At 55.1% G+C, this 14206-nt stretch overlaps 1 protein-coding gene across 1 annotated transcript in view; it reads right to left on the reverse strand.

Annotated features, from left to right (window-relative positions):
• MYO1F (myosin IF) overlaps positions 1–14206 on the reverse strand; it is a 32125-nt gene that overhangs the window by 6014 nt on the left and 11905 nt on the right. The window contains exons 7-19 of the mRNA XM_044752426.2: positions 12987–13118; positions 12707–12841; positions 12332–12464; positions 11924–12120; positions 10540–10620; positions 10333–10419; positions 9508–9594; positions 8888–9055; positions 7689–7774; positions 6021–6102; positions 4607–4713; positions 3998–4096; positions 3751–3895 (exon numbers count right to left, since the gene is read on the reverse strand). Coding sequence (XP_044608361.1) covers positions 3751–3895; positions 3998–4096; positions 4607–4713; positions 6021–6102; positions 7689–7774; positions 8888–9055; positions 9508–9594; positions 10333–10419; positions 10540–10620; positions 11924–12120; positions 12332–12464; positions 12707–12841; positions 12987–13118 — 1539 coding nt within the window. The remainder of the gene's footprint in view (positions 1–3750; positions 3896–3997; positions 4097–4606; positions 4714–6020; positions 6103–7688; positions 7775–8887; positions 9056–9507; positions 9595–10332; positions 10420–10539; positions 10621–11923; positions 12121–12331; positions 12465–12706; positions 12842–12986; positions 13119–14206) is intronic.

Consider the following 14206-nt stretch of genomic DNA (forward strand, 5'->3'; position numbering starts at 1 on the left):
CCTGAAGCTGAGTGGTTAAGTTCACCCACTCCACTTCGGTGGCCCGGGGTTCACCAGTTGGGGTCCTGGGCGCGGACCTAGCACCGCTCATCAAGCCATGCTGTGGCAGCATCCCACATAGAGGAACTGGAAGGACCTACAACTGAAATATACAACTATGTACTGAGGCTTTGGGAAGAAAAAAAAAGAGGGAGATTGGCAACAGATGTTAGCTCAGGGCCAATCTAAAACACACAGACAAAAAAACATTGCAGTTTCATAAGTTGCAGAGAATTGAGTGGGGTTTCCATATTCTTTTGTTTCTTAGGTCAATACTCTCTGGGGCGGTAGGTCTGTGTGCAAAGAGGGTCTGAGAATGCATAGAGGGTGTCTGGAGGGCACGTAAGTGCATTCTGTGGTTTGCTGAGGTGACAAAGGGGAGACCAGCCAAGCAGAACTGGGGGTTCCCAGTCAATCAGAAACGCACTCCCCGTTAGCCGTCCAGGGCAGACTGGACAGGGCCCCCAACCTCATTATTTCTGCCCAGTGAAGCGGGTGCATTTTCAATTTGGGAAATTGATCTGTCTAAAGAGTTGAAAATGCTTTCCATCATGCTGCAGAGGGCGATGGGGGTGTGGTTAAGGTGGGTCAGACAGGCCCCCCCAAATCTGAGCTTATCCTCCTGTCTTGGGATGATTGGGGTTCCCTCCAAACTCACGTGCCCCCAGAACGTGTGAATGTGACCTTCTCTGGAAATAAGGTCTTTGCAGATGTCATCACGTTAAAAGGAGGTCCTAGGGCCGGCCTGGTGGCACAGCAGTTAAGTGCGCACATTCAGATTTCGAGGCCCGGGGTTCGCCGGTTCAGATCCCGGGTGCAGACATGGCACTGTTTGGCACACCATGCTGTGGTAGGCGTCCCACATATAAAGTAGAGGAAGATGGGCACAGATGTAAGCTCAGGGCCAGTCTTCCTCAGGGGAAAAAAAAAGGAGATCCTACTGGATCAGCATGCGTGGGCCCTAAATCCAATGTGACTGGTGTCCTTATAAGAAGAGGGAAATTTAGACCCAGACACACAGAGACGGCCATGTGGCCACGGAGGCAGAGATTGGAGTAATGCACCTACAAACCAAGGAATGCCAAGGATTGCTGGCAACCGTCAGAAGCTGGGAGAGGTGAGGAAGAATTCTTCCCTGGAGGCTTCAGAGGGAGCGTGGCTGTGCTGACATCTTGATTTCGGATTTCTAGCCTCCAGAAATGCGAGAAAATAAGTTGATGTTGCGTTAGGGCATCCAGTGTGTGGCACTTTGTTACAGAAGCCACAGAAACTAACACACCTGGGAGGATGGGCAGTGAGGGCCAACAGGTGTGTAAAACGTTCAAGGATATTTTGACTCCATATTTACAAGAAACAAAATTGAAAGCAGAATCCTCCCAACGTAGCGCGTTTTTGGTTGAGAAAGGCTCCATCTCCATTAGGGTTATTTGATTCCTTGATCCATTTTGATAGAGCACAGTCAAACTATTTCCATTGTTTCCGCTTTCATTTTACTAAGATTGTTCTCATCAGCATCAGTTTTTTTCCTGTGCCAACTTTGTCTTTTTTTTTCCTTATACAATTTTCCCACCAAGCTTTTACCTTTGTGAATTTCACATTTCCTGCCAGTTCATCTTCCCCACCTCAAAATGGGCAGACTGCAATTTTGGTCAAAATTTGATTTGACCTTGTATCTTAGTCTTAGCCAGTGCTAGCTTGATTTTGTCTATTTCTTTTCCAGTGTCAATTTATTTTTTTGTGTGGAAGATTAGCCCTGAGCTAACATCTGCTGCCAATCCTCCTCTTTTTGCTGAGGAAGACTGGCCCTGAGCTAACATCTGTGCCCATCTTCCTCTACTTTATACGTGGGATGCCTGCCACAGTATGGCTTGCCAAGCGTTGCCATGTCTGCACCCAGGATCCAAACCGGCGAACCCCGGGCTGCCGAGAAGCGGAACGTGCGAACTTAACCGCTGCGCCACTGGGCTAACCTCTCCCCTTTCTTTCTTATCTGTTACAAATGAACTTGTGCCAGGCGCAGCTTTAGCCAAGAACAATTTTGGTTTGTGATAAATTTCTATGAGGAACAATATCTATTTTGAATGCGATTCCAGACTTTTGGTTTCCTGGTGGAAAGCGTGTCCACAGGGAGAAGCTCTAGGAAGTTGATGCAGACAAATCTGGGGGTGAAGACTCCCAGCCTCCCAGGACAGAGGGCTATTTTTCTGGTGTGAAATCTCGGTGGTCTCCACCCCACTGTGTTACGTTTTTGGTTTGGTGAGAAAACAGTTACTTGTAAGTTGCAGTACGGTCAAGGGAAACATGCCAGCAATCTCCTGCTTATCTTCATCAGGTCCGCGAGTGCTTTAGAGCAACCCACGACTGTGCAGGTGACCTCGCTGGGCTGACCCCTGTCCCCAGCACCCCTTTTCCCGCTGCTCCAGCTTATGCCAGTCTTGGGGAACCTGGGACGGCCTGGGAGTCTGGTCAGCTAGCACAGCTCCTTGAGAGGCGTCTCCTCGTTTGTCTTCCAATCCTCACAGAGAAGCAGGTGGCCACGCAGACACTTAGGGGATTCCTTGCCCTGGACTTTTGATCTTCTCATCGTCACTTTTTTTAAAAGAACTTTCCCCTCCAGGTTTATTGAGGTGTAATTGACATAAAACATGTGTCCCTTTAAGGCATTGATTCGATACAAGTATATGTTGCAAAATGATGACCCCCCAAGTAGCTAACACCTCCATCGCATCACATAGTTACCATTTTTTTGTGTGTGTGGTGAGAACACGGAAGATCTACTCTCTTAGCAACTTTCTTCTTTTTTCTTTTTTAAAAAGATTGGCACCTGAGCTAACATCTGTTGCCAATCTTCTTTTTTTTTTCTTCTTCTTCCCCCCAAAGTCCCCCAGTACCTAGTTGTATATTCTAGTTGTGGGTCCTTCTAGTTGTGGCATGTGGGACGCTGCCTCAGCGTGGCCTGATGAGCGGTGCCATGTCCTTGCCCAGGATCCGAACCAACGAAACCTTGGGCGGCCAAAGCGAAGAGCGTGCAAACGTAACCACTTGACCACCGGGCGGCCCCAGCAACTTTCAAGTGTACGACGCAGTGTTGGTAACTATAGTCACCATGCTGTATGTTAGCTCCTCAGAACTCATTTGTTAGAGTTCCTTGCTCTTCCCAGAAAGCAGAGGCCATATCAGACACTGGAGCTTCCAGCCTCGGGATGAAAAGCTAAGAGCTGATGATAGTGTGCCAGAGGGATTATTCATCGAGTTTGTCTTTAATCTATCAGGGCCTGAGACAGGTCTTGGAATAAGAAAATCGCTACTTTGACATAAGGCTCAGGCCAGGGACTCAGTGTGTTCAGGAATGAAGGAAGAAAAGGGGAAAGAGAAAATAAGGAGAAAGGAAAGAAGGGAGGAGATGAAGAAGGGAGAAAGCAGAAAGGGATAGAGGAAAGAAAGACGGAAGGAAGGAAGAAGGGACCAAAAGATGCCCTGGATAAGCTGGATGCTTTTCCCTCACAAGGGGATGTCCCACAGGTGGCCATGTGTTTCTCCACCTGCCTCCTGACCACCAAGGACCGTCCAGCTAATTCAGGCTTCTCTGAACACTACATGCTCAGAGGGGTGGGGGAACAGGCCCAAGGTCACACAGTGGCCTGAAGAGCAGGACCCGAGCCCACACACGTGGTACAGGTGTCTGTCTGTCTCTCACACACACACGCTTACCGACTCGGGGTTCTTGACGAAGACCTTGGTGCTCCCCATCTGGTACTGGTCCGGATCCATGTTGACCGCCCGCAGCAGGTGCTGGACCCCCTGACGCTCGTCCCCGCGCCACTGGGGCCACGTCTCGGGGGTCAGGATGGCGTACCTGGGGGCAGATGGGGTGGGAGGGTTAGAGCAGGCGGCCGGCTGGTGGCTATTCTGCAAGGGGGCGGCATGGGCCGGGGGGCGGGTGGGCGGGGCGCCTCACCTCTGCAGGAACTTTGCAAACTGGCGGCGGTACGCAAAGCCGGCCCGGCGCACCCTGATGTTCTCCTTCAGGCCCAGATACTCCACCTGGTGCTTCACCCTGGACAGGAGGGTGGCCTGAGTCCCCTGGGACGGGGGTGGGGGTGGGGCGGGCTGCTGAGGGGGGCTGGGAAGGGCAGACCTGGGGTTTGGGGGGTCTGGATCTGTGTTGAGGCAGCTTGGGGGTGAGTGCTGAGGTCTGCGGAGGGGGGTTCAGTGCTGGTTCAGGGGTCAGCCTGCGAGTCAGTTCTGGGGGCGGGGTCTGTTAGTTCTGTGCCAGTTCCAGGGTCACTTTGGGGGGAGGTCCTGGTGTCTGGGAGTTAGGGGGGACTGTGCTAGTCCCTGGGTCATCCTATAGTTAGTCTGGGGTCATCTTGGGGACCTGGGGGAGTCTAGGTTGGTGCCAGGTGTAACCCGGAGGCCTGAAGAGTCTTGTGCTGGTCCTAGGGGTTGGCCTGGGTTATTCCTGGGATGGGTCACGCGACCCTGGGAGGGTTTGGGAGGGAGGGTTAGGCTGGGGATAGGCAGTGTGGACTGGCCCAGCGGGGGGCCAGACCGGGCCAGGGGTCACCTGCTCTCCTCCCAGTCACGTGGCCTCTTGGTCTCGTTGGGTTTGATGCACCGGATGTAGTGGGGTGTGCATCTCTTCAGCGTGGCCACCAGGTCGTTGGCTTGTTTCTGATGATGAGGAGGAAAAGGCGGGGGTGAGGGGGGCACGGGTGGGACCCCCTGGCCCCTCTCTCCTCCTACCCTGGATACAGACCCAAGAGACAGAGACACACTGGGTGGGGGGCCAGCGCCCAATGAACCACGGGCTCCGGCGGCCCGGGTCTGCGCACACCGCCGTTAGCACACACCACGCGGGGCTCATATCGTGTGCCGACCCGACCCTCGGACCCAAGGGTCACACATAGGGAGTGCTCAGCAAACGTTTGTTGATGGAGTAACTGAGCACGCAGGGAACACGTGGCCCAGAACATTTCTGCCTGTCCTTCAGGGAACTTGGACTTCGGGAGTAGGGAGTTGTGGGTGTATGTCTGAGAGGCCAGCCTGGCGTTGTGCATTTTAGTCCCTCGGAGGGGACTAGAAAGGAAACTGTTCCAGGTGGGGATGTTGCGGGGTGCAGCAGGAGAGAGCCCGGTGTGGGTCGTGGCTCTGCTGTGTGATCTGGGCCACTGACTGAGCCTCTCTGAGCCTTGGTCTCCCCATCTGCCAGGTGGGGCGAGTCCCACATGAGTAAAGTGTCCTGTGTTGGCTGCCAGAACCAAGTGCTCAATACACAGTTATTAAAATGTTATTAGGATGCGACACCCATGTTCACGGCAGCACCATTCACAAGAGCCAAAAGGCGAAAACAACCCACATCCCCAGAGGAATGGATAAGAGAAAGCAGTATTTCCATACAAAAGCAGTATTATGCCATAATAAATGGAAGATTACTCAGTCTTGAAAAGGAAGGAAATTCTGACACGTGCTACAACATGGATGGACGTGATGCTCCGTGAAATAAGCCAGACACAGAAGGACACACACTGTGTGGTCCACTCACAGGAGGTCCCCAGAGGAGCCACAGTCACAGAGACAGAAAGTGGATGGGGGGCCAGGGGCTGGGGGAGGTGGCGGGGGAGTCAGTGTTTCATGGGGACAAAGCTTCAGTTTGGGGAGATGGAAACTTCTGGAAACAGATGGTGGGGATGGTTGCACAGCCCGGTGAATGTGCTTCATGCCGCTGAACTGTGCACTTAACGGGGTGAAGATGGTCAATTTCATGTTATGTATATTTTACCACAAGTTTTTAAAAAGTGGCAAATGACTGAAGGGCCAAAACAAATTATTAGGATGATGCTTCACTTCTGGATTCCGGGAGTCAGGGGGAAGCTGGATCAAGCCCCCTAACCCCAGAGCTGGAGGAACACCCTGCTGGGCAGAGGGTGCCAGAGAGAGGGGCAGAGGCCTCGGGAGGGGGAGAGATGGACCCAGCTCACCTTGATCTTGGAGCCCGCGGTGCTGGGGCGGCCCTTCTTGTCTACATCCAGCTTCTCGGGAAAGAGCATCCGGAGGAAGGCCCTGGGCGGGGGAGAGAGGAGGTCGGAGGCACAGCTGGACCTTGGGTGCCCTCTCCCTGAGGTGGGGCTGCCTGGGTGCCTGGGACCCAGAGGGCACGCTGCACAGGATGGTTCTCCCTGAACGGGGGGCAGGGCAGTGTGAGGACGAGAACCGGAGGCTGGTTTCATCCTTTTGGTTCTTTGATTTATTTGCACTGTTACTTCTTCCTCTGTGACCATGCATGACTTGGGTAGAAAGTAAATAGAATAAGGTTGACTTAAGTAGTAAAATATTATATCCAGTGATGCAGCATCTCAGGCATCAGGGGCAGTTTTCTCTGTAGGAATCATCCTACATGCACAGGCTCACACGTGTGTGTCAAGAAATATGGACAAGAGGGGGCTGGCCTGGTGGCATAGGGTTTAAGTTCATCCACTCTGCTTTGCCGGCCCGGGGTTCACTGGTGCGGATCCCAGGCACAGACCTACACATGGCTCATCAAGCCACGCTGTGGTGGCGCCACACATACAAAATAGAGGGAGATTGGCAACAGATGTTAGCTCAGGGCCAATCTTCCTCACCAAAAAAACAAAAACAAAACAAAACAAAACAAAAACCCACCAGTGGTGGGAATGGGGATAGACTGCAATTTGGCATGAGGGATCTTTTTGGGGTGGCACAAATGTTCCAAACTGGATTGCGGTGATGCTTGTACAACTCTGTACCTCGACTAAAAGTCACTTGTTAAATTGGATGCATGCAATGGTATATAGATTGTTCCAGTATAAGGCTGTATTACAATAATTACGTATGTAGCTTGAATTCTCTTGGATGTGGAATATATGGGACAGCGCTGCTCTAAATCAATGCATCTCAACCTCTCACATGAACATGGGTCCCTGGGAGGCCCGTGAGGGGCGGAGCTTGTTAAAAGGCAGATTCTGGTTCACCAGGTTTGGGGTGGAGCCCCCGGTTCTGCGTTTGTAACCTGCCCAGAGGGCGCTCGCGTTGCTGGCCCGGGAGCCCCATTTCCAGCACTTTAAGAACCGCTGTCTTTTGACTTGATGCTATTGTTCCGTTTGCTGTTTTTCTAGTTCCGTTGCTGCCTTCCCACTTGGCCGTCAGCTCAGGGAGAGTAGCGTGTCCTCTGTCTTGTTCGGGCCTCCATCCCCTCAAGTTCAAATGGGGTCTGGTACACAGCAGGGCTTGAACGAACTTTTGACGTGTCAAAAGCCAAGAGATGGAAGCTGGCACGCAGCTGTGGTCAGGGAGATGGATGTATATGCCTTGACACAGAAAAATGCCCAGCGTGGTGTGCTTCCACTGCGTCAATAGGGGAACTGTCTACACCCCACGTGGGTGCTGGGTTCACGGATGGGAGGGCTGCAAGGAGCTGCTCCTCAGGTTTCCTAACTTCTCCCTGTGGCCCTTGGGCTACCGTTCCATCACAACCAGTCACTAGAAACACTGTTCCGGCCGCACAGCCACCCCCACGAAGTCCATGGTGCGATGGGAGCTCTGGGGAAGAGGGAGTGGTCCCTGGTCCTCCCCCATCCCCACTGTAGGGGGGGTTCCGCCCGGAGGCCCCCACGCCCGGGACCACTCACTGCTCACTGGTCTGCATCAGCTCTATGAGGTCGGAGAAGAGAACGTCCCGGTTCCTCTCGCAGAAGCCACTGACGTCATAGGATACCTGGAGGGAGGTGGTGTCGGGGGAGTGAGGGGCTGGGGCTTGGGTGTGGGGGGGCTTACAGCCCAGGTGGTCAAGGGTCCCGTGGGGGGAACTACTGCGGGGTGAGAGGACTGGGGTGTCTATGGCTCAGAATAGGGGGCAGGAGGCGGGGCCTATGGTCCCTGGGGGTCTGATGTTCAGGTTCAGGTTGGAGGGTGGGGCTGCAGCCTGGGTTGCAGGTGGCGGTTACAGCCCGGATTGGGGGTGAGGGGCTGTAGCCTGGATCAGAGGCAGGGTGGGTGACAATTATAGCCCAGAGTCGGGGGTGGGGGTGGCAGCCTCCACAGGGCGTCCCCAGGGGTCTGCTACTTAATTTGGAACCAAAAGGTCAGACTGAGTGTCTGTGTCACGGTGTGTCAGAGGGCTGGGGGCTGTGTCGGGGGAGGGGGACTTCAGCCAGGCTTGTGGGCCGGGTCTGCTATTCAAAGTTGGGAGGGGGGCTCTCCATAGACCTGATCAGGGGGCTGAAGGAACACGGGAGCCCGTTTAGGGACTGGTGGGCTGCAGCATAGCCAGGGGACCCCTAGGGGTGCCCGCTGCCCATGTTAAGGTCAGTGGGAGGGTCTGCAGTCCTGTCGATCAGAAAGCAGGACCATGGCCAGAGGCAGAGGCCAGTGGATGTCTATGGCCTTGGGTCCTCCAGCCCATTTTGGAGGACGGTATCTTGTAGCATGGGTCTGGGGTCTCCAAGTTGGGGTCAGAGGGTGGGGGGCAGTGTCCTGGGTCAGGGGTTAGAGGGGTTTAGAACTCAGATTGCAGGTTGGGAGTCTGCTGCCCAACTTGGGGTCAATGGCAGGGCGGTTCTGTCCTGTAAGGGGGAACTGTGGCCTTGACCCCAGGGGACCCAGTGGGTTTCTGTAGCCCTGGCTAAAGGACCACAGTGGGGGGCCCAGGCCAGGTCCTGGGGGTTCGTGGAAGGAGGTCCCTGTTTCTGCTCAGAGGAGGGCAGGCTGGAGAAGGGCGTGGCTGGAATTCTGCAGCCCCGGCTGGGGGTCCCTGTGGGCTCCTTCCCTTCAGTTTGGAGGCTGCAGTGGGGCCCTGGGGTCTGTGAGGTGGGGCCCCTGCGGGACGCACCTTGCCTGCATAGTGGTGGATGACGAAGCCGCTGCTCCAGCTGTTGAAGTGCTCATGGGTGCCCACGGCCGCCTGCAGCTTCTGCAGCAGCGTCTGGTCGGCGCCCCCGCCCGTGGCATGCATGGTGGCGCACACGTCATCCAGGACGCTCATGATGCCTGGGGGGTTCTGCAGGGTGGGAGGGGGGCAGCCGCTCAGCCTGGCCCCGCCCCACCCCCATCCTGCTCGCTGGCAGCAGCGAGAGCTTCACTGGGGTATCGGGGGCAGAGAATGGGGACTGCCCAACACAAGAGCAAAAGGTGATGGTGGGGGGCTGCTGTGGAAGCTCGGGGCACAGGGGGGATGAGGAACCCCATACGGGATCCATGTCTCTTTCCTTTCCCCAGCCAGAGGTGGCCCGGTGGGGCACCTGTCAGCTTTGACTCCTCTGGCCCTGAGCAAGCTGCCTGAAGGAATGTTTGTTGAGTGAATAAGTGAAAAGTGAGCAGGTGGCCAGAGAGAATGGATGAAGTGGCTGATGGGATAATTCAGCTGTGCTCAAGTCTCATAGGGCCTATGGGGGCCCTAACCCCCTCCCAGCTCTCCCAGTGAGACCCCCCTAAAGCTGGCCCCACCCTCACCAGCTTGTTTTCGATGAGGTCACAGACGATTTTGTTGTTGAAGTACTGGATGGGGGTCCAGCGGATGCCCTCCTGCACGTACTCCTCCTGGGGGCGGCAGAGGGGACAGGGAGGGGGGTGGGTGTCTGGGTAAGGGTGTGTGTGTTTCTAGAATGCATGCTCCACAAGGGTGGGTGAAGGAGGATGGCGGGTCCCCCCTGCCCTGTATCCCCTCATCTTATCGCTCATAACTGTCTCTAGTAACAAAGCCCATCGCCCTGGATGGGGCAGGCTGGAAGAGCCGACCCTGGCAGCCATGGACCACAGACAGACAGGAGCCGGTGGACAGATGCCTGGACTCCCTTGCTCCTGAGGTGGTCCAGTGCTGAGGTCTGCTCTGGAAGTTTCCCCCGGGGCCAGCAGAATTGATCCGCAGTAGCCTGCAGCATAAGCTGCTCATCCACGCACCCTATCCGGGCTCTTTTTCAATCCCTCTCTCACTTCCTCACTGCCCTCATATTTGCCCTGAATCCTTGTCTCAGGCTCTGCGTCTGCAGGATGGGTACAACGAAAACGGCGGGTGTCTTTGTCCATCCTGTTCGCGGTGGTCTCCCTGGCACTCCAAACAGTGCCTGGTACACAGCAGGTGCTTAATAAATAATCAGTGAAGGAATGAAGAAAGAGGCTATTTCTTCTGATGGAGGGCTCATGGTGGAGCCTGCGCAGGTTGGCAGACAGAAGTGGGAATGGGGTGCTGGGGCATCCCCTGGTTGCTCAGCGACCTTCATAGTCCTGTCCCCAACCCCAGTGTCCCCTGGCCTTGGCCACCTGGCTGTCCCTGCCCACCTGCTCAGCCTTCAGGGTGAGCTCGATGAAGATCTGCTGCAGCTTCTCGTTGACAAAGTTGATGCAGAACTGCTCAAAGCCGTTTTTCTGCCGGGGAGGAAGAGCGTCCTTTCCTCAGAGGGCTGATGCCGGAGGCTCCTGCGGCCACCGGGCCAGCCCAGGGTGCACAGGGAGCACAGGGCGTGGGCGGGGGAGCAGAGGCCCTACCTGGAAGATCTCGAAGCCGTAGATGTCGAGTACACCGATGCTGTACTCCTCCTGGGGCTTCTGCATGGCACGGTTGATGGCCTGTGATGCGGGCGGGGACAGTAGGTGAGTGGCAGCCTGTCATTCTCTCTTTTTTTTTTTTTGAGGAAGATTAGCCCTGAGCTAACATCTGCTGCCAATCCTCCTCTTTTTGCTGAGGAAGATTAGCCCTGAGCTAACTGCTGCCAATCCTCCTCTTTTTTTTTTTTTTTTTTTTTGCTGAGGAAGACTGGCCCTGAGCTAACATCCGTGCCCATCTTCCTCTACTTTATATGTGGGACGGCTATCACAGCATGGCTTTTGCCAAGTGTTGCCATGTCTGCACCTGGGATCCTAGCCGGCAAACCCTGGGTTGCCAAGAAGCAGAACGTGAGAACTTAACTGCTGCGCCACTGGGCCAGCACTCCTGCCACTCTCTTGATATGCTCATAGCCACGTTCACAGACCACGTCCCCTCACACCCGTCTCCCTCCTGCCTTCCCCAGCTCTGTGCTCGCCCCCTGGCTGATCAGTCACCCAGATGAGAAACCCAGGTATTAGAACATCCGCATTCCTGCCTTGGCAGCCGGCTCCACCCCTGAATCACGCTGCATCTCTCTTTTCTCATCTTTAAAATGCGTTCATCACAGCAACTACCTTACAGGGTTTTTTTCTAAGAATTAAATAAATTGATGCATGTAACACACTTAGAATAGTGCCTGGCACACACTCAGGGCCATGTAATGCTGGCTACTATTGTCATCACTCATTTTTTTTTTTTTTTAGGAAGATTGGCCCTGAGCAGACATCTGTTGCCCATCTTCCTCTTTTGTTCTCCTCCCCAAAGCCCCAGCACATAGCTGTGCACTCTAGTTGTAAGTCATTCTAGTTCCTCAATGTGGGATGTCACCACCACATGGTTTGATGAGCTGGGTGTAAGACCCGAACTGGCGCCCCAGGCCACCAAAGTGGAGCACGCGAACTTAACCACTCGGCCACAGGGCCCGCCCCGTATTGTCATCTCTCTTGATCTTGACACTTCCCGTTCCCATCCACCGCCGGCCAGTCCATCACTTTGTCCTCCTGACAGCCCCCTCGTGGCTCTCAAACGCACCCCCCTCTCTCCATCCCCACAGCAGCTATCCCAGTCGGGGCCTGGACCGCTCCGGCAGCACCCACCTTCCTGGGCTCCACACACACCCAGAGGGGGCCGCAGAATCTCCCCTCTGATCGCCTCCTCCCCTGCCTAACGCCTCCCACAGAGGGGGATTGGTGAGGCTGTGACAGGCAAGCCCGCCTCCCCGACTTGGCTGGTCCAAGCCCAGGGCCAGGGGCCTCTCCCCGCTCCTGCGCCCACCCCACTTGCCTCCACCAGGAAGTCGAAGAGACGGGCGTAGAGCCCCTTGGCCAGGGCGTCGCGGGTGTAGGCCGCCTGCTCCACGTTGAGGGTCACATCGATGGACTCGCTGCGCCCGCCCCAGCGGCTGTCCATCTTGCGGCTGGTCAGCTTTTCCTGCAGCCGCCCGCTGTCGATGCCCAGGAGGTAGGCGGGAAAGGCCAGGACTGCCGGGCGGGGGGGGAAAAGGGAGCAGCCGGTCAGGCTCTTGGGTTTCGTGCGGCCACTTCCATCTCTCCATTTTGCTCAGTGACATCAACATTGTTCTTGTGGGTTCTCACCTTCCGCGGGCCGAACTAGGAGGAAGCAGGTCACACGCGCGCGCGCATGCGCATGCGCGCGCGCCTCCAGCCCGCCCTCCCCCGCCCCCACACTCACGGTCCACACTTTCCACCCGGGCGTAATTCCCATCTTCGCAGAAGCTGATGTTTCCCAAGTGCAAGATCCCCGCCACGAGCTGCAGGACCAACTGCTGGACGTTGGGCGGGATCCCGATGACCTGCATGGCGCTCTGCGGACACAACGGGGACAGAGCCTGTGTCACAAATCCTGACTCCACCCTGTCCCCCGCCCAAGTCAGGCTTCTGGGGCCAGAATACGGACTCAGGGAGCCAGAACACCTGGCTCCCTGTTCTGGCTCTTTCTTCCATTTGCTGTGTGACCTTGGGCAAGTCGCTGCACCTCTCTGGGCATCAGTTTCCTGACCTCTAACATGAGAAGCTTCCCAGGGCTGGAGTGGTGGTCAGTGCTCACCAGGGTCTCGTCGAAGTCGCTCCGGTCATCGGTGCCGTCCACCTTGTAGGTGTCCGATTGGTTGAGGTAGTAATAGTAGTCGGGGGTCATGAGCCCCAGGTTCTGTCGCTGCTCCTGGGAGGCCCCTTCCAGCAGCTGGAGGGTGAGTGATGCTCGTGCATCTGGCGCTGCACTGGCACAGCCCCTGTGAGCCCTGAGTCCTCACTGTTACGGGCTCCCGCACACTGACCCTCCCTTTGTCTCCCCCTGGGCTCTAGCTCCATGGCCCCCTTCCTGGCACCTGGTAGTAGATGTGGAAGTTCCTCTCGTTTTCGTTCTGCATGACCACGCGGGATTTCTCCAGCAGGAAGTTGGAGATCCTGCCCCCGTCCGGCTCCCCGCCTCGGCTGAACTGGATCTCAAAGTACTTGCCCTGGACCCAAGGGAGCCCCGTCAGCCCCCAGGGAAGGATGGGGGCTGGGTCTTAGGAGGCTGGCCTCATTTCCCTCCTCCCCATGTGAGTGCAACTTGCTTTTCTCTCCCCACCTCCCACTTGCTGACAGCTTGTGATTTCAGCCGCTTCTTCCCTCCAGCCTTTTTGCTTTGTTGTGTCCGGGGCCAGAGGGCCCTTTCCTCCCTCTGTGATGATTCAAGCCCTTCCTTGGGGCATCCAGCCCCGTGCCTGGCTCGTAGCAGCATCACATCTTATTGACCAGTTCCCCGCTCCCTCCACCACAACACAGAGGCCTCCATGTCTCTACGGGATGCTACTGGTTCCACAGATCCTAGATGTCTCCCGCGTGTTGTCCTGGAGCCCAGAGCAAGGGCCCCATAAGTCCCATCTTTGGTCTCTAACATCAACTGCGTTCTGCTCTGGCCAGAGGTGGGAGGACACAGAAGCCTCCTTATTTCTCCTTTCTGCCACCTCCATCCAATAACAGGACAAATTATGTCATCATATTACACAAGCACCTGTGATTGGTGATGTATACTCATTCTATTGAACAAGAAAGTGACACAAAGTAAAATGTAATTTTATGCTTTGAGGTTCATCCATGTTTTGTTTGTATCGGCAGTTTGAAAATATGTATTGCGTGATTGCATTTGGAGGAAGCTCCAGAACAATGAAACTAATCTATGGTGAAAAAAAAAAATCAGAGGAGTGCTTGCTTCGGGCGTAAGGTGGGAGTAGAGATTGACGAGAAAGGACAGGAGGGAACCTTCTGGAGTGATGGGGATGTTTTGTGTATCCATAGGGGTTTGAGTCACACGGGTGTACGCATTTTTCCAAACTCAGTGAAGAGTCGACTTTAGATTTATGTGATTTGCTGTGTGCCAGTGTACTTCAAAAGAAATAAAAGAGAACTGCAAATTTATGTTAGACTATAATTAATGATCTGCATGCCGAAGCATTTCTGGGGCAAAGTGTAGTGTCTGCAGCTTACTTTATAGTGCATCCAAAAATAAGATATAGGGGTGGACATATGATAAAGCAAGGATAGTAAAATGTTAATGACAGAG

The sequence above is a fragment of the Equus asinus genome, chromosome 20 (assembly GCF_041296235.1).
Source record: "Equus asinus isolate D_3611 breed Donkey chromosome 20, EquAss-T2T_v2, whole genome shotgun sequence".
Taxonomy (NCBI): domain Eukaryota; kingdom Metazoa; phylum Chordata; class Mammalia; order Perissodactyla; family Equidae; genus Equus; species Equus asinus.